General features: G+C 37.7%; 3 protein-coding genes across 7 annotated transcripts in view; all 3 read right to left on the reverse strand.

Moving 5' to 3' along the window:
- LOC136259180 (rap guanine nucleotide exchange factor 2-like) overlaps nucleotides 1–23,054 on the reverse strand; it is a 117,282-nt gene that overhangs the window by 9,642 nt on the left and 84,586 nt on the right. The window contains exons 13-16 of one of the 2 annotated variants that reach the window (XR_010703234.1): nucleotides 22,568–22,664; nucleotides 22,281–22,441; nucleotides 22,149–22,216; nucleotides 21,164–21,428 (exon numbers count right to left, since the gene is read on the reverse strand). Coding sequence is in view for 1 of the 2 variants with exons in the window: in XM_066052639.1 (XP_065908711.1) it covers nucleotides 22,568–22,664 (97 nt within the window). In the remaining variant the exon portion in view is untranslated. Of the gene's footprint in view, nucleotides 1–21,163; nucleotides 21,429–22,148; nucleotides 22,217–22,280; nucleotides 22,442–22,567; nucleotides 22,665–23,054 lie in introns of those variants that run through there. The other variant, XM_066052639.1, reaches the window with a different exon arrangement.
- The window catches only part of LOC136259184 (uncharacterized), a 40,386-nt gene that overhangs the window by 8,288 nt on the left and 9,044 nt on the right, over nucleotides 1–23,054 (reverse strand). The gene's annotated exons all lie outside the window — the stretch shown is intronic.
- Nucleotides 1,164–20,589, reverse strand: LOC136259178 (tripartite motif-containing protein 2-like). 4 transcript variants are annotated; one of them, XM_066052633.1, is made up of 2 exons: nucleotides 20,435–20,589; nucleotides 1,164–3,684 (listed from the first exon to the last, which is right to left on the reverse strand). In XM_066052633.1, exon 2 carries the CDS (start codon nucleotides 3,676–3,678, stop codon nucleotides 1,492–1,494), a length of 2,187 nt encoding a protein of 728 aa, XP_065908705.1. In that variant the 5' UTR covers nucleotides 3,679–3,684; nucleotides 20,435–20,589; the 3' UTR covers nucleotides 1,164–1,491. The 4 variants fall into 4 exon arrangements, with proteins under 4 accessions (XP_065908705.1, XP_065908702.1, XP_065908704.1 ...); XM_066052630.1 differs by having other exon boundaries at nucleotides 20,424–20,589; XM_066052632.1 differs by lacking the exon at nucleotides 20,435–20,589 and adding an exon at nucleotides 19,741–19,868.

Consider the following 23,054-nt stretch of genomic DNA (forward strand, 5'->3'; position numbering starts at 1 on the left):
CAACTCATAACTCATCATGTGTTTAACATATTGTCTCAAAATTAACTACATCCAGGAATAGCTAGTTCTGTGTTAGGAGTGTAAGGTGACCAAATTTCAGGCTGGTACCATACTCACAAGTCAAGTTATAGATTGCTAAGTACATGCAATTGAAAGGATATTAGACCCCTTTTTCACAGATCTGGTGACATATGTGACCAAATTTTCCCATATGAGTGCATTTGACACCTAAAATATTAATGATCACATTACAAACTATTTATATAGTGTAAATCTACTTGTTGATGGTTTTAATCCATTCACAATACCTTAAATTATAAGAAAAATCTTTAAAACTGTTTCCTGCTCTTATTTGCAACCCACTAAAATGAAAATTCTAATTATTTCACACACACCCATACAGATGATGCTACAAAATTCAGGCACATAATTATTGGCTTTCACATTTTTGTACCACATGCACATGAACAATTGGAGGCTTATAAGCTTGGAGCAAGTAAAATGATTCTAGACCACGTTAACATCATTATGTGGCCAACTTTGATCATGAGTTAGAGGCACAAAAGAACATAACTACATACTATACACACATCACTTATTAATGTGGCACAGGGTGTATGTATAAGTTATTGTCTCACACTAGGCATGAGGCTATTATGGTCCAAAAATTGAGCATTATGCTTTTGAGCAGTGCTCAAAAAATCACCTATTATACTTTTGAGAATTGCCCATTATTCCCGAAATTATGCCACCATAATTGGCTAATAATAATGCCAGTTTATTGCTGTATCAGACCATTTTCATTGATGTTTAAGCTTCAAATAGTCTTGAATTCTTTAGCTGGTTGCTGTATTAGAGAATTTCATTTCAATATGACTGCTTTATTAGAGTAAATAATATTCAATGACTGTTCTATTAGAGTTTCTGACTGCTCTATTAGAGTATCTCGATCTTTTTTAACGGAATTGTGCAATCTGCAGATTTTCCTACTGTTAAAGCTTTATAATCACCTCAAAATGCTAGCATAATTCCTGATTTCCACACATACCTATTATGCCCGAAATTATGCCAGCATAATCGCCGCATCCCTATCTCACACGTACACACCTGGTGTTGTTATTTCCTTTGATACATAGTACATGTACACTAATGATGAAACTGTGAAATTTAAAACATTTTATATTAATTAATATAGAAAAAAACATCCAAATATGGTATACAAACAATGTGATGTATACAAATCATTATAATATTATGTAGTGTAGTGTTGCACAAGATGGCAACTATAACAACCAGAATAAATTACACATAAAGGTAACCTAGCTACAAAAATTGGAATATTATAAACACAAACAATAAACAAAAATAAAATGAAATAACTACTAATACAATTATCATCAAAACACAACAGTGTTAGTGTTACACTACTAGTGTATAGTTTACATAGTCACTTCACTTCCTGTAAAATATAAACACATTATTGTTATAAGGTCAGTAGTTGGTAAAGATCTGAATCCTTTTGTTGTTGTAGTCACTAACATAGATGCTACCATTAGGACTAAGAGCTATGCCAACAGGAACACTAAACTGACCATTAGCAGATCCATATGATCCAAAGCAATGAATGAAATTACCAACATGGTCAAAGACAGACACACGATGATTATTATCACTAACTAAGATGAAGCCATTCACATCAGTGGCAAGATTATATGGACAATTCAACTGACCCCTATTAGATCCTTGTGTACCAAACTTGCCTACATAATGACCATCAAGAGTAAAAGTGACTATGCAGTGATTACTAAAGTCAGCAACAAGCAACTGATTATTGACATTAACTGCTACATCATAGGGTCTACCTAACTGATCAGAACCAAAAGAGATGCAAAACTGACCACCGTACTGGAACACACATATACGATGGTTATTCCTATCAGCAACATATACCCTACCATTATGTGTTGTGATACCTAGTGGAGACTGTAGTTTACCATTACCTCCAAACTGTAGCAAGTAGTTACCATTGACATCAAACTTCTGTACCCTGTGGTTATTACTATCAACCACATACAAGTGATTGTCATTATTCAATGCAACACCATAAGGATAATTGAATTGACTATTATTACTACCACTGCTACCAACCTTCCTAACTAACTTATCCTGACCATCAAATGCATACACACAATGGTTGGAGTAGTCAGCTACTGCCCATACTCCATTCCTACCAAATGCAACACCCCTGGGATTACCCATGCTACCATTATTATTCACTATCTTGTTAGGCAGGTTAAGTGCTTGGTAATTCCTAACCACAACAATGCTGTAGGGACTTCCCCTAATTTCCTGACCACTTATGGACACATGTAACTTTGCCTCCCCAACATTCTCACCTACTAAAGAAGCCACATAACTACCATCATTGCTATCCCTCACCTCCCCAACAGTCACATTGCCTGTAAATGATTTTAACTGGACAAATACCTTGTGACCTCCTGTGGAACAATGATCTCCATTGCTATCCTTGGTGATGATGGTGACTTCTACCTTTTTACCAACAATGATGGATTGTGGAAGATTAGCTACCTCAGAACTACAGAGGTTTACAATACTAGAGAAAGAACCAAATTGTGGAAAAGGATCTTTACTAGGTGTAAACTTCATTGAGGCTGATTGTACAGGATGTTTGTTCACTTTCTTGTACTTCTCAGTTAGTTGCTGCATACCATCAATCACTTGTTTCTTTGCAGACAATGCTTCTTGGTCAGAGCTCTTCTCTAGAGCATCATTCAGTTCCTTCATGCTCACAAGTTCAGCTTGTGTTGAATTCACTTCATCAAGTTGTGTTGTAAGTACCTTCTCTTTCTGTGACACTGTGTCACGTACTTGTTGCTTCACTTGATCTTTCTGCTCCATCAGCTTTTCAACCAGTTCATTATAATGTTGATCAACTTGCTTGTTCACTTCATCACCTTGTTTTCTTATCTTCTTCATCATCTTGTCAATGTTATCATGTACACCTGACAGATCTTGGATCATTTCTTCTATTGGAATGGTGACCTTCTTTAACTGAGACCGGTGCTTACTGGCCATGTTTTTCATTGAGTCGTGATTGTGGCCATTGTGTTTCTTCATTGTACAATACATACACACCAGTTCATCACATGTCTCACAGTAGTACTTCAGTTGTTCATCATGTTCCTTACAAAGTGGAATCTTCACCTTAGCTTGGATGGCTGGTGTCTCTTTGTTTGATCTCAGTTCAGTTAATGGCACAACACCATGACCACTAAGCTGCTTGCTACGCTTGTGGTAGTCATTACAAACTTTACAGAGGAAAGAATTACAGTCAGGACAAAACGATACCACAGGATCATCTTCATTACAATTGTCACAATTGACTTTCTCTTCTCCAGCCACTTTCTTCTTCAGAATCAAATCATCAACTAGTCGGTTGATGAAGAAATTGGTGGCAAATTCCTTCACTCCTCCTGCAGGAACCTTAACTTCCTTCCTGCACTCAGGACAGATGATCTTAGATTGTACCTGCATCTTCTCCAGACATCCTTCACAGTAGGAATGATAACAAGGCAGATACTTGGGGTTGTTGAACAGTTGATAACAAATTGGACAACTTAAATTATTTTGAGCTTTCTTCACCTCCACTGCTGACATTGTTCACTATAATGTGAAGAATAACAAAATATTACACACATGATAACAGTAAACAGATTACACAAAAGTAGCTCAAATGATACAACAGCATACTCTGTGTCTTTACTGTAAAATTGTATTTCATAGTGTACTGTGTAATACAGTGTACTTGCAGTAATTGTGTTCCGGTTAGACAAGTGTATCCATCAAAAACAATAATGCAGGTAGCTAAAAGTTTAAAACTACAAGGTGTGGCCCACAAAATAACATCACCCAAAAACCAGGGCCAATTTTCCCTGATGATGAGGCAGTATTAGTTAAGTAAAACTAAGCCCAAACAAGCTTTCAAATCGACCCGAAACACTTTCAACAAGTTGCTATGGAATTTTAAAAATAATTTATTTAACAGAAGCTTAAAAATAATTTATTTAAGGGGGCACACTACTAATTCCTATGGCTTCACATGCAAAATCTTGGTTTTCATTGATCTATGCTTGCTTTCCATCCCATTTTGCATCAGTTGTGTTTGTGGTAATTAAAAATCACCATCTCCAGTTAGAAGTACTGACTTTATGACTCAGTTTAGTATTTTAGACCTAAAGAATGAGAATTCAACAAATTTTGGATCTAGTCTCACAGTTTTAATTCTACGCTTCTTAAACTTTGTCATCTGCTACCTAAGTATGTTTGTAACAAAAGTATGGAAGTAATTTTTTGAAGTATTTTATCAATTGAGCTATTGAACTCTTTAAATTTTCTATGAAAAACAGTTATCTCCTCTTTTGAAGCCATAGTAGTCATTCCTAAAAACCTGTTTCCATACTTTTAAAGATAACGTTATTACAAGCTACTGCAAGAATTTTTGGGGAGTTTCACAATTAGCTGTAGGAGGAGAATCGATTTTAGTGTTAAAATTACAGTGTTTTGTAACCACGCCATAATTTGTACATACTTCAGATGATTTCACTCAGATTTGCACTAAACAGAAGTTCAATGTCTCAACTACAACATGTGTTATTCATCAAGTGGAGAACAGTATCTGTGTTGGCTTTACAGCTTCATATAAAACACATAATTTTATTCACGGAAGCCATAGGACATAGTTGCTTGCAGCCTTAACAGAATTTTTCTACTGACTGACTGACTGACTGACTGATACAAGTATAACTCGATAATGACTAAGGCTACAGACTTGATTTTTTCAACCACAGTATGTACAATGCATTCTTCATGGATTTACCAGTGTCCTCCTTTGTGCCCCATACATCTTTGCTGACAGCAAAAAGTGTTGATTCGGCGATAGCATGTGATGACTTCCCTTCGTAGTGGAAATCATCCACATTTTTCATAGTGGCTGTCTTGATTGCAGAGGTGCCTTTTGATTTGAATTACTGTGTAATGGGTTGAACATAGCCAACAACAAAGCATAATAGATACTTCACTTTTCAGACGGTAATTAATATAGCTGGGACGTGCGGTGCCACTTCTTTTGCGGTTCATCAGTCATAATAATAAAAAAAAGTTAACAAACAAGTACACAAAAAATTTTCAACTGGAGTAGGGACCATAGCACGTCGATAAAAAGTACAGAAACAAGTTGGAGTAGTACACGATATTAAATCACAGTAAAACAATAAGAATTGTTATATCCCTACTGTGCTCAAGATACCAGTAATTGTGTACAGATAAGACAAAGTGTATCTATCAAATACAGGTAGCTAAATTACATCAATCACCACAGCATACATTGTAGGCTACAATTAGTAAATTCCCCCATGATGGGCTCCATCATTAAAGGACAGTGTTCAACAAATAGATGGTTCGTAAGTAATAGTTAGAGACCTACCACGAAGATCTTCAAGGATTTTAAAAGCAGACAAAACTTGCAAATAGATTGATTGTGGGTTGAGTAAAAATGTCATCATGTCGTCATATCTTGCACAAAATGCAAACCCACAATCACTTTCTACATTTTGTATATCACTGATCTACTCTGCCTCCTGAGGAGGCATAGCAGATCAGTGAGCATTAGCTTGGTGGTGACTCCCTTAACTGGAGATAGGAGGTCTCCAATCATTTTATAGAACCGCTCCAGAGGTCTCTTAATGGATTTTATAGACCTCATTATCTCCCTAAGATCAAAGGATTTTATGTATACCATTCCAGTGGCGGATCCAGGGGGGTTTCATTGGTTTCCACGGAAACCCCCTTTGAAAAATGATTGCGTAACAATTAAATGTTTTAATTATCGCGGCGTGCGTCTCGATCGAGATACTGTAATTAGAGCAGTCACAGTAGCTACTAAAGTAGTGTGTAGGAAGTTTTTAATATATTTTATGTACTATTACTAGGCTGTGACCTTTTTTTTTTTTTTTTTTTTTGGTCTCACCTTACCAAACCAGACGATGTAGTGCAAACGTTTGCGTATCTCATGTCAATATATATCTCCACCTTCTAAACTGGAAACCCCCTTTATAAATTCCTAGATCCGCCACTGCATTCTCTAATACAAAACTACATATTGTAGGTAAAAACTGGTTTGTTGACCTAGATCAGCATTGTAAGTGGGTCACTCAGTTGACCCACTACCAGAATAGTATTCCGGATGGGATCTGGATCTGACCCACATGTGACCCGGTTTAATTAAAATTAGGGCTAAAATGAATATACCGAATATTCGAATTCATGTTTGATTCGAATTTGTTCGTAGCAATTCTTGTAATTCGAAACATTGAAATTATAGTAAAGATGGCGAACACTAGTAGTTATAATGAGGAATCTTTGTCTATAACTGCAACAACATCAGACACTGGACTAGAAATGTACCAATAATCGGATCGGTAATCGCGAGTATGATCAGATTGGTTGCTGATATATGTCTTCCAAATGGGCACAAATGGTCTGTGAACCAATTAGTTTGCCGGCAGGCAAATATGAGTAACAGCTATGAAAAGCCTTTTTGCTCACTACAAACAAATAGAAACCCTCTCTATACTATTCCATAAAATGCTAATTTATTAGAAGCCATACATGTGTGTAAGTACTGAAATATTCTTACCCAGAACAGTAGCTGTTACACTTTAAGAACAAAAAAAATATACCACAAGGAAAGCTATACTGATCTGTGTATAACAGCCATCTTGGTAACTAATAAAAACACAGAGTAATCCAGACAAGGGTGCACGTATTAAAATATTTGTGGTGCCTACTGAATGTATACTATTTTTGTGGTGCCTTCCTACATGTCTGGGTTGTGTAATAGAGGCCATACCAACATAGGTAGTTGTGCAATATAGCAAAGTTACATCACTTCTGTTTTCTCAATGTTACAAATCATTAGAATCAATGGCAGATCCTTATAGTCACATGTGATCTCATCTGGGTGAGACCCAGGAATTCAGTGAAGTACGTGAATAAGATCTACTTCACCCTGGCAAAATGTGACCCAAATGACCCAGCCCACTTACAATGCTGACCCAGATATCACTGACCCCTAATGGCAATCAGTGTATGACTTGGAATGATCAATTCATTGCAATTAAATTAACAGTACAAGCCTTAGTAGATGTCTTGCTATTTTAGATGCAGTTATAGTATCACTGAAGTTTTAGCTAAGACAAAGGTTAAGGCTAGAGACATAGCTACAGGCAAACAAAAGTGGAAAGCTTCCTTTAATGGTTGAAGTACCTGTAGAAATGACTTTATTGAAAATAATTGTATAACAATTAAAAACTTTTCATGTTCCTTACCACTGTCAGGAACACAACTGCTGAAAATTACACAATCTACACTGTAACTGTGTTTTGAAAAAAAAAATGAGCGGAAATAGACAGTGCATATGAGAGTAAATAGTTGTTTGTGGTTCTGTACAATATGCTCATGAGTATTCACAACAGTCTGGCGCTGCCTGCCCCTTTACCAAAAAATAAGAGTTCGGTGAATTACAAGATACTAATTTCTACTGCTCGGATTCATTAGTAGCTAATTAATGCGTGTCAATGATGTTCACAGACATATCACCTTGGTAACACAATGTTTTTGCTCAAATTGAAGGGCAATCATCTGATGTATCCAGCAGTTGCATACACTGTCTCATTAAATTCATTCTGAAATTATATGGTATCTGTATTTCACCACACCCTTAATTTTTACAAAAGGGCAGGTGGCGCCAGACTATATTCACAAGTCAGATTATTTCCCAGTAGCCACTTGATTCACACTAATGATATTGGATTTGGATGTACATGTAACTTGCCAAGATATACAGTTGTAGGTATACATATATAATTTTCACCATAGGTACTATAAAATCTGATGTGTTTTGTGCTAAAATGTGACCGGATTTGCAAAAAAGTACCTTATTCACAAACAAATTTGATCCAATTTTTTTGAACTTTGAAATTTCGTAACTTTTGTATCTTTGCATATAATTCCCTGACATTTTCCATGCGTGCAGCTAAAGTAACTGGCTACATTTTGAAACTAAGAGCAAGTTAATCAGTTACATATAAGAAGTCAAGTGTTACATCATTTTGTTTGCTGGCATGTAAAATGTGTGGAAAAGGTACCTTTTCGCAAATCCGGTCACAAACGATTCAACCTTTTTCAGTGGTATTAATAACGAGGAGGTATAGAGAGTGGGGGTGAGGAGACAATTCTACATGACTTCAAACAGACTTGTCCTATATCCTTCATTTGTCATTTAGATGTCAAAGGATCATAGACATGAGGATAATGTGATTAAAACCTGTGATCCTCAAAACTTTGTCGCTATTTTCACCCTCCACACACACACACACACACACACACACACACACACACACACACACACACACACACACACACACACACACACACACACACACACACACACACACACACACACACACACACACACACACACACACACACACACACACACACACACACACACACACACACACACACACACACACACACACACACACACACACACACACACACACACACACACACACACACACACACACACACACACACACACACACACACACACACACACACACACACACATGCACTACACATATGTACACGCACTCCTCCTCTCCACTACCATAAAGGTCACATGGTCTTCATACAGGTATGAAGAACAGTGACGGAGAAGCTCAAGACATCGACTTGTCAGCTTTGCACTTGTAAACAGTTAGTCAGTTAGTCCTACTTTGCTAAGGAACCAATGGTGACACAACAAACACTGAATGGCCCCTTGTATACTCTCAACTGGGAATATGTATCTTCACCAATGCAATCCAGTTCCTTGTAGTACACAGTAAAGACTTGTCAATAGCTACCACAGCAGTCACAGAAGAGGTAGAACATGTATTGCGAGTGATGCTTACTTTAATTCCATATTACTATTTGGTATTTCATGTGAGTCTCAATATTGCAGTATAAAACCCGCAAACTATGCTTGTATGTACATTTCAATGCTTAAAAGATATTTTGTTTCACAAGACTTTATTGGCAATAATCACTGTTTTGCTAGGGGCACTTACAAGTCAACAAAGATGTCTTTGATGCTTACGTTAAATACTAACTAAACATCTACTGAGGCCTACAAAACCACATTTTATATTTGTACTGCATGCAGTTATTGAAATTCACATGAAATACTAACATGAAATTAAAGAAGGCCATGCATGTCCTACTTCCTATGGCATACTCAGATTGCTGTTACACAGATCCCCAACTTCAAGGTGACCAATCATTATTATATCAGCACTGTCTCTTCTCTCTAGAGGGCTACTACCGATGCAATGGTGGCAACAGCTGATACAGTATGAATGTCATCCCCAAACAACAACAACCACCACCCATGTCAACATAAACTACTAGACCCCACAAGGAAGACAGTCCACAAAGTTAAAGCACTTGTGTGAGCGAAGATCAAACAAATAAGATTGTTATTATTTCCGGAAATAATGGAAAATACAACATTTTTGATCACATGTGTATCATTTTAAATCGTCAGAAGTAGCCAAAAAGATACAATTTGTTTGTTTTACTACCACACCTGAACTATATAGACACTTACCGATTGCAAATGGAAAAGCTGCCATCAAAGATTACCTTCAAACAGAGGTGGAGTTCTTTGCTTTTACAATGGATAATTGGACCAGTCGAGCCAATGATGCTTACTTATCACTTACCAGTCACTTTATTACCAGTAGATGGAATATGGTTACCTGTGTTCTGGCAACATCTCCATTCCCTGAGCACCATACAGCAGACAACATTGTCAAGACAGTGCAGCAGGTGATGGCAGATTACAATTTGGAGAAGAAACACCTGCTATCAGTGGTACATGACCAGTGCTCAAACATGGAGTTGGCTGATGACAAATTGCATGAAGAGACTGGTAATTGACAGAACTACAGTTGTACTGTACATCGGTTGCAACTTTGTATTGAGGAAGGCTTGAGTCTCACTGCCATTTCATAAACTTTAGGTGCAGCAAAGAAGCTATTAACTCACTTTTGGCACAGTGTTCTTGCCACCGCTGAACTCTGAAGATGACAAGAAGCAATGTCTGTTGAATTGAAGAAGTTGCAGCAGGCCTGCATTACTACATAGAATAATACATTATACATGATACAGAGTATACTGCACAACAGGTGGCCTCTGACTGCAGTGCTTGATGATGAGAGTGTGACATAAAATCAGTATTGATACCTAGAGTTGTCACCAGCACATTGAGTCATTCTGGAGGAATTGTCAAAGGTGTTAGAGCATCTAGAGGTTGCTACAGTGTTTCTTAGTGAAGAAAATAATGTGTCAATTTTTGGTGTGTTGCCAATTGTACATGGGCTGATTACAAAGCTGGAAGTCAATGATGATGATTTCTCCTGCATTAAGGAGTTCAAAGCAACTATTGCCTTACAACAAAGATTGGGGCTTGACTATTTAAATCCTACTGAAATAGTGCTAGCAAGTGCTATTGATCCAAGATTCCGTAACTTGAAGTTTTTGGATGACGAGCTGAAGGGTGGTGTTAAGCTTGAGATTACAAGGCTGATGAAAGAATTGGTGGAATCAGCAGACTCAGTACATGTTGCACCAGTTCAGTTGCCATGCAAGAAGAAGACTAAAACTACGCTTGACATCCTTCTTGGTGAAGAAGAAGATGACGATCCTCATGATGATTGTGAAGATGAAGTCAGCCAGTATTTTGCTGAGAAAGTGGTTACCAGGAATACAAATCCCTTGCAATGATGAAAGATGAATGAACTTAGATTCAAACACTTGTCTAGAGTGGCCATGTCTATTTTATGGGTGCCAGCTACATCAACAGCAAGTGAAAGGCTGTTGATGGGCTTACAGGGACCAATCTACGAAGCCGTCTTAAACCTGAAAATGTAGATGCATTTGTTTTCTAAATAAAAACTTTCAACTGTTGGCTGATTTGTTACCAAACTCTTGACTCACTTATGTACAGTTGTACTTCCTTACCTTTTTAAGATTTGGACTTTCTGTAGTCTTGATTGTGACTTAAAGTAACTATATAAGAGGTGTCTACTTGTACATGCTTTATCATTTTATCAAAATATTTACAATAACTAACACAATAAATTATAGTACTGTATATTACAAAACTTATGACTTGTGTGATGGGTGTTTGGTGTATTTGGTAGAATTTTAACATTCAAACATTTGTTACGGATTATGAGAGAATGTTTGAATGTTTAAACTCAACATTCGTTCATGCCCTAGTACATGTACCAGTACTCTTCACTGCACTGATGTTTGCATTGCTTGAATCACCATGACAGCACAGATTCGAGTGGTTAGCATAAACTCAGCATCCTGCAGTAATGATCAAATCTTATGTTAATGTTCAGGGCTATCAAGTTGAGCAATACAGAATAAGTGAAATTCTTCCAAACCACGACCGTGATGAAACCGCAGCATGCAAACAACTTCATAACTAGCAGCGTAGGATTCCATGTCATTATACCAGCATGGTTTCTCTGTGTTGGTTATAGCAAAATTGTTTACCTGCACTGTGGCTATATAGCTATTGTTTAACTAGATACAGCTACATGTGGGTATATTACAGAATAATACGCATGGTTAAACTTTGTGTGTGTTATTTAACTAGCTAATCCTGCCTAGATAACTGTACTTTCTGGCTGGTCTCATGTGCACTAGCATAACCCCGTTCACTGAGAACTGCATACAATCTTTGTACCCGGTATTTATATACAAGAGCGTCAGAACTGTGTTGGGCTGGGGGAGGGGGTAGGGGAGCCATGGCCCTCACACTATTTTCAAAAGCATGTTTTGGCTCCCCCACTTTTTGGGCCAACTAGCCAATCAGCCAAAGCTATGTATGTATACACACAGAAATACCTCCATACAAGAAGCCATACAACCAACACACAAAACCACTCTCTGGGGTGTGGCATCACCAGTCTACCACAACTGTCAAGCGATTCATTGTACTGTATAAACACAAAAGCACCTGTAATTGTATTTCTGTCATGCTTGCATGTGATATCTGTTGTTCAAATATTTCCTTGATCCAATTGCAATGCAGTGAGAAGTTTACATAGTAGAAAAAGCGCCACATATGTGGCTTTACATGTGCAAAAACCCAACTTGTTCGCACAATTAAAAAACATATATTCACTCAGCATTATTAGCAATGTCCAAGGAATGGATCACCAAAGTTTCAGCCTTCGGTGGTGTGTAGTTTTGAAATTATAGCACTAGACAGTAGGAAGAGCAAGATACTCAATTTGTACAGTGACTATACTGAAAATAAACTACAGGAGCTTACATTCGCAGTCATAACTTCCATTTGGATTAGTCTACAACACTGCAATTTGGCTAAAAGTGTTCACTATGGATCAGCACATCAATCAAGGTATAGTGTTAGCCCTGGAGACACTTGCACACATGGGTATGAAGGCAGTTTGGTAGAAGAAACTATGACAATCTTGTTTACATTTACTGCATCGTAAACAAACACACATGACTTGCATATCGTTGGAGCTACAGAAACGAAATAAAGCTATTCACACTCTCCATGAGTAGGTGAATACAATGGTATATAGTTTTAATTGATTTGAGTCTTCCTTCTTTGAATAATGGCTTGATAAAAACTTGCATATTTTTCTTTGTAGCATGCTAATTTTACAAATTATTTTTAAATTTCATTTTTCTCATTACACATGCTTGTGCGAACAAGTCGGGTTTTTACTGAGACGGTCACATATGATATTTAACTCAAACTGATAAGGTGGTAACAGATCTAAGAGGGCAGTCTCACAAGTGTATGGGAGTTACTGACTACTGACAAATAAACCAGAATTAGGTGAAGTTGATTTATCAAGTAGTCTAGACTCTTAAGAAGAAAGTAGTCTAAAGAGAAATATACAAGATACTGAAAATAAAAGTGGCTAAACGTGAATGCAGTGTGGTATTCACGTGATCTACACTCAGTTTGGAACACCTGTTAGAGCAGGCATCCTAGCTTGTAGTTCCTTAAAGGTAACGGTGTTTCACTTTGCAGGTAAAAACTATTAATGTTGTAATCCTTGTAGTATGAAGTACGTAAAGGTAGAATAAAGAGAAGATCTTCACATGACCATGATTTCTCACATGATATATACATACATCAAGCACATGCAGTAGGTGTAGAGGAGCATAGCAGCCATTAGCAGGATAGCTATGTAGATATAGCTATGCAGTATAGGTGTAGAGTTATTAGCTAGTGATGTACCACTTTGCGTGGGAAGTTCAAAGGCACCGCCGGTGCCATAATTTGTATATTGCACTGCTGCAGACCGCAGTGAGTGCATTATAACTTATAATGCACTGGTTGCGGTTTTGTAGACCACAACGAGTGCATTATAAGTACCGACCGCAGTGCAATATACAGATATTGCACTGGCTGCGGTTTTGTGCAGCATAGCACAAGTGCCGGTGGCGAAGACCACTACGACACCTCACCTAATAGGTGGAAAGACACTTCACAGATCACTTGAATTCTTTTATAGCCTGACATGTAAAGGTCGATTGTGGGCCATAACGTTACCAATACGTATAATGTTTACAAGCAGCCAATGGCGATCGAAAAAACCAACGCTAGGGTAGCCACCACTCTAGTCTACATATATATAAACGTACTTATACACCTTACTAGTCTGGTGCCATCTTAGCCCAGATTAAACTGTAGTCCACTTCGACAATGACTCAATAAAACAAATATATTCTAAATAATACTAACCTTTACGTTCGATTGTGGTAACCAGTTTTGTCATGCCACCAGATTTGAGTTTAGCCAGTGTGAACAGTAAGAATTAGACTAGTATCGTTTAGTAGTTAGGTTTTGTTTACTTAAACCGTCTATTTAGCTGCTTTTTTTTGCTCGAGAGAATCGCTATGGCGATTAGTCTGGCGCTTAGTCTATATAACGATTGAGTGATCACGGCTGGCATGCTGAGCACTACATGATGAGAGTCGAACAGCGAATTCAGATTAGTGGTATAACCCATAGCGTACTAGCTTTCAATATCTCAGGTGGCTGTAGTACTGCAGGGTGAACGTCATCGCAACGTCCAGCTTGGTTACCCACAATCAATGTTAGAAACCTGGCCTTTATAAGTGTTACAGCTGTCTTGTGAGACTCTCCCCACCTATTAGGTGAGTGGTACATAACAGTTATACAACGTGCACTCGTGCTCTGCCTGTATAAACGCACTTGCCTTCAGGCCTGACGGCCCTCAGGCTCGTGCGTTTATATCAGGCAGAGCACTCGTGGCCATTGTATAACTATATAATAACACACTCCACAACACCTTTATATAAATGCACATATGAACTGGATACAGGAGCTGTATCAATGGAACCTTGGGTGTCTGGTTATGGCTATCTTTGTCCCACCCCCCCCCCCCCCCCCACTCTGAAAATTGTTCCTATGCCTTTGTTTATATACAAGTAGAACGAATTTTAAGTCAGATTAAGGATTTAAAAAATGTAGTGAGACAAGGGAATGGCTAAACAGTGGTGAACAAGGAAGGTTACCTATACCTGTTATAAAGACTGAAGTTTAGGGATTTAATATCCACTAGTATATCTGCAGGTATAGGTAGCCTTCCTTGTTTCACAACTTTTTTCTTTGCTCCCTAATCTTCCTAATTTTTCATTCTACTTGTGTACTGTTTAAATAACATTATTATGACAAAACATATTCCAAACTAAATAAGAAATCATAATTTTGAGGTAAAGTGCTGGAAGGAATTTTACACTTGTGTAGGAAGCATGGTTCCTACACGTGTAGTACTTTATTGAGAATTTTTGCAGAATTTTGTAGGAAATATTCCCACTCTGTTGAATTTTGTAAGAAAGATTCCTACACTTGGCACAAAGTGTAAGACATCTTCTTGCAGTGTAGGAATAATTCCTACAAGTGTAGGAATCATTCTTACAAGCCCCCGCCAGTGTAGGAATCATTCTTACAAGTGTAGGAATTATTCCTACACATTATGTCATGTGTTGGAATCTTTCTTACAAAACTCAACAGTGCAGGAATATTTCCCACAAAATTTCTTAATGCTGCCCTACACGTGTAGGAACCATGCTTCTTACACAAGGGTAAATTTTGGTACATCACAGAAAATTAGCTGTGTTTTTTAAGAAAAAATTGCCACAACTTAACGTTTTGGTTTCTTATTTAGTTTAGAATATGTTACAAATAAATCTGCACATACTGCTATAAAAGACAGAATGGTGCCAGTCATGCCATAAAAATAATTTTGTGCCATCAGAATACATGCCCCAACATTCAGTTACATAATGGAAAGGAAGGTGGCCACTACACTTTGTTTTCTGCTATGCTCCACCCATTACACAACATTACAAATGAAGAATAGTACAGACACAATCAATCCAGTTGCTACAGAAAGTATGGGTGATAAGCATAATACTGAGCCAACCATAGGGAAACCACATCGCAAATTGACACCTTATTTTGTCAGCAAAAAGAACTGGAACACAAAGGAGAACAAAGGCCAGTCCATGATGTGTGTTTTGCACGTACTGTGGTTGATGAAAAGGGGTGAAGGGACATCAAACAGTGAAACCTGTAGCCTTATACATTGTTGATCTTGGAGGCATCAGTTAGTCAGCAAAACAAATTCTGCAAGTAGAATTTTTAAAATTCCATAGAAACTTTTGGAGGGGTTTGGAGTTGTTCCCTGCAGCTACATTTGAAACTGTTTATGCTGAATTTCTATTTAATACCTATTAAATGCCCACCATTCTGCATGCTATCTTTGGCGAATCCCTCCACTGAAGGACAATCATGGGGTAGAGTTGTTCTAGCAGGTAAAACATTGTAATATTTTTGTGTTGTAGTGTGTATCCTTTTATAACAATTAGGCTGGTTTTCTGAACTTGCTATTATTCTAGCTAGGCTTGCGCCAATTACGCCGGCATAATTTCAAGCATAATTGGCTAGCCAAAGCATCAAGCATTATGCCAGCATAATAGGACAATTTTCAAGAATTTTACTTAAAACATGTAATGTGCGAACCAAAAAATACTGCACAACATGAACACACTGCACATTATTACAGCATTTACATATCAAACACCTTGCAGTGTTAATATTTTTACTATTTCTTGACTTATTGTTCACACTCTACGGAAACAAGATGGAGATACTCTAATAGAGCAGTCACTTACTCTAATTACATCATTTAGCTATATGGCTATATACAATGGGGATTTTCCCACCCATATACTCAGAGTGATTTGAAAGTTGCTGAAAGTAATGGAAAGCTACAATCAACTATCAAATAAGTTAAAATACAAGTTTTACAGTAAATCCAGACCACATGATACATCATATCGAAACATCAAAATCTAAAAAAATATATCGATACTTTTCAATATTGGCAAAAATCAACTGATATGATTTAATATCGATATATCTATCGCCCAACACTAAAAAATACTGTAAGTGTTGGCGAGATTGAATCTGGTGACACTATTTGCAAAAGTAGTCAATTAAAATCTTTCAGGTACAACTTAGTCTCGTGTAGCCAGACCCTTTTCTTTCTTTGTGTGTGGGGTGGGGAAAGAAAAGGGTCTGGTGAACATAGCCCGAGATTGACTGCACAGCTTCTAGATTGTTTGTGGGTGTGAATGATGTGTTTCCTAATCTTTGCGTCATTTGCATCCTGTTGCCATAGATATAAAGCAGTAGCTATGGTAATAGAATGCAAATGATGCAAAGATCAGCAGATCACACCATAGATATACAGACAAGTACCCGGGATTGGAATCATCCGGTTTTTCGTGCCGGATCATTGTTACCGGAAGTAGCAATATCTTCGAATTTATCACACAGAAGACTACTTCTACTCTTGAGACTACTTCTTAAAACATTAATAATTAGTTGCCGTGCGCTATAAGTCTGATTCCTTCATTAATGGTGGATATGTATCGGCAGCTGCATCAAGAGACACACCTACAAACCAGGCCCTACCACTAATTTACCACCCCCTTTTGTGAGGAAGGTTTACCAACAACTAAACAAACACTCTCACTTATTGACATATAACAGAAATGTATTGTGAATAGCGTATTTCACTATCTCACCTTTTTCGAAGGGGTAACAATGATCTGGTGAGTGCATTTATATAGAAGCATAGATAATATACCCCTGGAAACTGCGCCATGCACCCATAGACTTTGTACAAGAACCAGTGTCCTTTGGCTGGTTTTGCACCTCAACAAATTTAATCCTATTACAGCAGAATGGTGGCATTAATTAATGACTTTATTCTGTAACGAGAATGACTTGTGGTGTTGTTATGATAATTGTTTTGGTTAGTTTGACCACTTTGTGCCACTTTTGGTTGGAAGTCTTACAATGGCGGATTACATGCTGTGGGGGAAGCACATTCTTGGCTAAACCAAGTGCTGTAGGTAGAAAAAGAAAGTATCACAAGGTTAACTATGCTATAAAGAATGGCCTCGGCTAAATAATACACCTTCCCATAACTTTTTTGGCAGGTTTTTGAGATCATATATTTGGCAAAACTGGAAGCACATTCTCTGTGATTCTAAACAGTATCACTACACAATTTATACTACGAAGTCATCAAATAATGCTCTACAGTATGGTCTGGGTGCGAAGGGCATAGTGTACAGGGCTTTGTTGTTTTCCTTGAATGTGTCCAAACGATCACATCTTGTGTTCAGTTTTGTTTCTACCATTTGCACAATAAAGAGCCAATTTGCCTCAAAACTCGCTGTTGGCTTCCAAAACATCTTGACAAAGAACCCTTTATCAGTGGTGAGTCTTTTTTCGCCCAGAGAAACTTGTCTTGTTATTGAAGGGGGGCACGAAACCAGCCTGTAACCAGTGGCGCTTACTAGTTTCCAATCCAGGGGGGTATATTATCTATGATTGAAGCCAATGGGCTCACGTGAGATGATTCCAATCCTGGGTACTAGTTAGTCTCGTGCCCAGACACCATTTACTGTGTTAGTGACTTATGCTACGTTTTTGGGCCCACCACCATATTGTTTAAGCATTTGTATCCATGGTTCCAGTCAGTCATCTTCGTCATTTTAGCCTATCAAATTGCATTGTAGCTGAATTAAAGTGTCTGATTGGTCAGAAAAGAAAAATGGCATAGGGCCCAAAACTCCAGCGTTTGTCACCAGACCCTACTCAATACAGTGGGTGGGGTCTGGGCATGAGACTAGGTACTAGTATGTATATCTATGATCATGCTTTATATCTATGGCAACAGAACACAAATGACGCAACGATTAGCAAAGCACATCATTCGCACCCACAAACAATCCAGAAGCTGCACATGCAGTCAATCTTGGGATAGGCCAATGACCAGTGTTGGGAGTAACGCGCTACTTATGTAACGCGTTACGTAATATTATTACTTTTGTGGTAACAAAGTAATATAACGAAATACGCTATAAAAACAGGTAATATAACGCAAGCTACTTCACTTACAAATGTAACGCGCTACCTAAGTAATATAGTTACTGTAACGAATCTAATATTACGTAATATTATTACTACAAGTAACGAAGTTACTAATCTCGTTAGTTATCCTCTGAGTAATGCTCAGCCACAGCGAAGTAACGAGGCCTACTGAATGAAGCTTATTCACCAGCTTCTTACTTATAACCAAAATTTGCATATTGTCCAACAGCGCAATCATGTCACGTGATAAGGTGATAGTTTCACACGTGACAGCTTAAGGCTGTGGACACAAAGTAATATAATATGTAATATTATTACAGTTACTTTATTTTATGAGTAATATGTAACTGTAACTAAATAGTTCAGTTGCAAGTAATATGTAATATGTAACTAGTTACTTTTACAAAGTAACTTGCCCAACACTGCCAATGACGATGCTATACTATGTTCACCAGACCCTTTTCTTTCCCTCCCCCACACAAAAGAAAAGGGTCTGGCTATATGTACAACATACGTACAATGAATCCTTCCACTACATGCTGCCAGTTTAGAAACCACGACATTAATCACATGTAACATCACACAAGGCAATTATTGGCAGAGTTCTGTCCCTCTCATCTGAAAGTTGGGGGGCTCCAGCTCCCACCTTCCGCCTCCACTGCCAAGGAGTGGATTGAGTGAGATTGATGACTGCGTGCGTGCGAGAAAGGCTGAATGCGTGTGACCACGTCCGAGTCACGCGAGAGTTACAATTATGATAACAATAGAGCAGTTTCAAAACCATGGTAACCAAAAATTACGCAATGGACCACACCCAAATCGCCATGTTTTTGTACCAGATTGCTTGATGTTGCAAGTTGAATTCTTCGCTAAATCCATGCCAAGACTTATTAATTCGTGAGTAAAATACATGCCAGTGATAGAATAAAATGTGCAGGTGAGTTATTAGGCATTAAAAGATACGTACTGCCTCCCAATTACAGGGCAGTTTCGAAGGAAAGAGAAATGCGTAAAAATGGATTTGGCCAAATTACGACCTATTCACCGCCCAAAGGTGGTTAAAACTAGGGGAAACTTACAGTATAGGTCTTTACCCAGCACCACAGCAGCGTACAGCCACATCCAGCTATCCCAGGATTAGCCAGAGCTCCTGAAAGTCACGAGACCGGTAATGGCGTACTACCAAACTGTGATAAAACGCCAGCAAAAGAAGACTCTTAGTGGTGAATTTTACTAGAGTTAAGTTTTATTGTCGAAATCAACCACCAGTTAAACTTTAGCGGTCTTATTTTGCTGTCTGATTTTTCACACGAAGTGGGAATCCCAGCACATGAGCGATTCTGGCTAACTCGGGGATAGCTCGATGTGGCTGTACGATGCTGTGGTGCTGGGTAAAGACCTATACTGCAGGTTTCCCCTAGTTTTAACCACCTTTGGGTGGTGAATAGGTCGAAATTTGGCCAAATCCATCTTTACGCATTTCTCCTTCCTACGAAACTACCCTGTTGGGAGGCAGTACGGATCTTTTAATGCGTAATAATTCACCTACATGCTTTATTCTATCACTGGCATTTCTTTTACTTACGTATTAATAAGTCTTGGCATGAATTTAGCGAGGAATTCAACTTGCAACATGAAACAGTCTGGTACAAAAACATGGCGATTTGGGTGTGTCCATTGCGTAATTTTTGGTTACCATGGTTTTGAAACTGCTCTATACAGTTCTACCGATCAGTTCAATGAGTACCAAATGTACAATTACCTGATGCGCACTTTGAGGAGTGAAACTTGTTAAATCAAGTACAGCTTCTCTTGATCTGTTCAGTGCTACCATAGACGTACGGAGTCTAATCTATGGTGCTACAACTTCACGCTCACATCCAACTAAAGTTGCGAGCTAATCACGTGCACAGCTAAAGAGGGTTTCCCACAGCCGCCAACCGCTTTAATATGAACTGTGTATGTCTGCAGGGGCGGATCCAGTGGGGGCACGTGCCCCCCCCTCCCTTAAAAAAATGTATATAAGATCGAGATACTCTAATAGAGCAGTCAATCACCAATCGCTCTAATAAAACAGTCACAGTGTTCATGGGGAAGTGTAGCTTACTTAGGAAGCTATAAATAGGATTTTATTTTACATAACATACGTGATATAATATATTTGGTAAAGGATAACTAGCTATTATTGTTGTGACCTTTTTCTTTTTTTTTTTGCTCAACTTTTTTTCAGCAAGGTGCCCCCCCTCTTTCCAGACTCTGGATCCGCCCCTGGTCTGCCCTTCACAAGCTTGTGGTAGAACATTATTATAAATATCAATAATCATTATATTAAAAAAGGAGACAAAACAAAATTTTACAACAAACAGGAGATGAATGTGTGTGTTTTACATACAAAATAACATAATTTGCTTTTTTTCATTGTAAAATACTTTTCATATGCAAAAACTTGTACAAACATTTCTGGCACAAAAATTTTAATGAAAGATCGAACTACTCTAATAGAACAGTCATTCATGTAAATCATACAAAAATATTTTTACAAAGAAAATTTTTATCACTAAATTTTTTTGCACAAAAATAAAGCAAATTACAGTACATTATATTACAATATTATAATAGTGCTAACATATCTTCTTCTCTATACAATAACAACTATAAGGACACTCTGACAATAAAATAGTATATTAATATGTACAAATGACATGTTCGATGGTTTGTGATTGCATTCAAAAAAGTCTGTGGGATCATAATGGTGCCCAAATTTTAGCTGTAAAGAAAAGAGAAATCAAAATTCACAATAATGCTATATGTGATAGTCAAAATGGTGTATATGTTACAGTTATATATTCTGTTACTAGGGTGACATCATTGTTACTATGAGGTGAAGCTGAGGACTAGTGTAATAACAATGAGGATGACAACTAACTTATTGTACAGTAGTGAAGCCACTCTGTCTAGTTATCACACAGTACAGCAATCTGACACACTCTCACACAATGGGATTTAATACATGTTATCAGCTGTAGAGAACATTGTGGCTAACTTGCTGTTTACCAACAATTATATAATCTCATACACACAGACAGATTTCTCAGCAGGGTGCTTATTTATTAGAGATCATAAGTGTCAGCTTATATGATCCCTAATCCATATTAAGTGTCATGTGAAAAACTTGTTTGGTTGAGACTAGCCTACTCCCAACTAACAATTGAGCAAAATGTTGTTACTCTAACAACTAGCCTCATTTTTTTCTTTTAGTGAATTCTGTCACATGTTGACTTGATGTGTACTATTCAACTTTCTGCTACAGTTGTTATTAGTGTTCTCTTCAGCTCCCAACTCAACTTGGGTGTGATCTCAAACTTAATATAGTACTTAGCCTCTATTCACTTTGTTACTAAGCCACACTACTCCTAAACTAGCTACATATATGGGACATCAGTATACTATACAAGCACACACTGCTGGTATACATTAAAGAACTTACGAGAAGCTGCTCTTTTGCTAGAGGGTTTGTTGCCTCCATTAATAGTGATACTAACTTGGAGCTGCAACCTGTGAAATGTTAAATATGTTGAAATACTAAATACTGTAACATACTGTAAGTGCATTTACATACCTAGAGTACTGGTCTTCTTTTTTTTGGTGATGGTGGAGGTGAGTCTGAAGACACTGATCCCTGTTTGGGAGACATGGGTATACTGCTGGGTATGGAGCCTTGCCGTGATATTCTGTGACTGTGATTTGCCGATGGACTCTCTGGTTTCTTGTGTGTGCAAACTAAAACAATATCAACAAACTAAAGTACTTATGGACCCAGTTAGGCATTACACTGCTCTACTCCATAAGTAACTATAACATTTATGCAAATTAAATTCAGTGTGCATTAATTAGAATTTGACAAACCTGTCATTAAAATCTTAAACAACACATCAAGGTGACCCTCATCAGTTATTATGTAAGGTTGCTCCACGTAGGCTTTTACTCTTTTTCTCATTTGATGCTGTGAATATGTAAAAGTTGGCATAATCATAGTTGTGTTAGCAAATGGAATAAAATTCTTTACACCAAAGCAGGCTATATAATAAATCTTAACAACTTGCTAACCTGAGTATAACTCTCTTAAGATTATTGACAGTTGCTTAATTGATAAGCTGTAGGACTCTTGAACTTTATTCTCAATGAACCGTATAATGACTTGGGTGGAGTACCCAGATGTACCATCACAGCTTCTACTGGTAGAGGCTGTTACATTGGGAAGAACACAAATGTACTATCAACGTATTTAATGTTAATGAAGTGGTGAACTGTATTGTAGTACACTAGTGAAATACTCTAATAGAACAGTCACTAGTTACTTGATTCTCTTATCATCATTGGCTTCATACAGTAC

Source organism: Dysidea avara, chromosome 6 (assembly GCF_963678975.1).
Source record: "Dysidea avara chromosome 6, odDysAvar1.4, whole genome shotgun sequence".
In the NCBI taxonomy this organism is placed as follows: Eukaryota; Metazoa; Porifera; class Demospongiae; order Dictyoceratida; family Dysideidae; genus Dysidea; species Dysidea avara.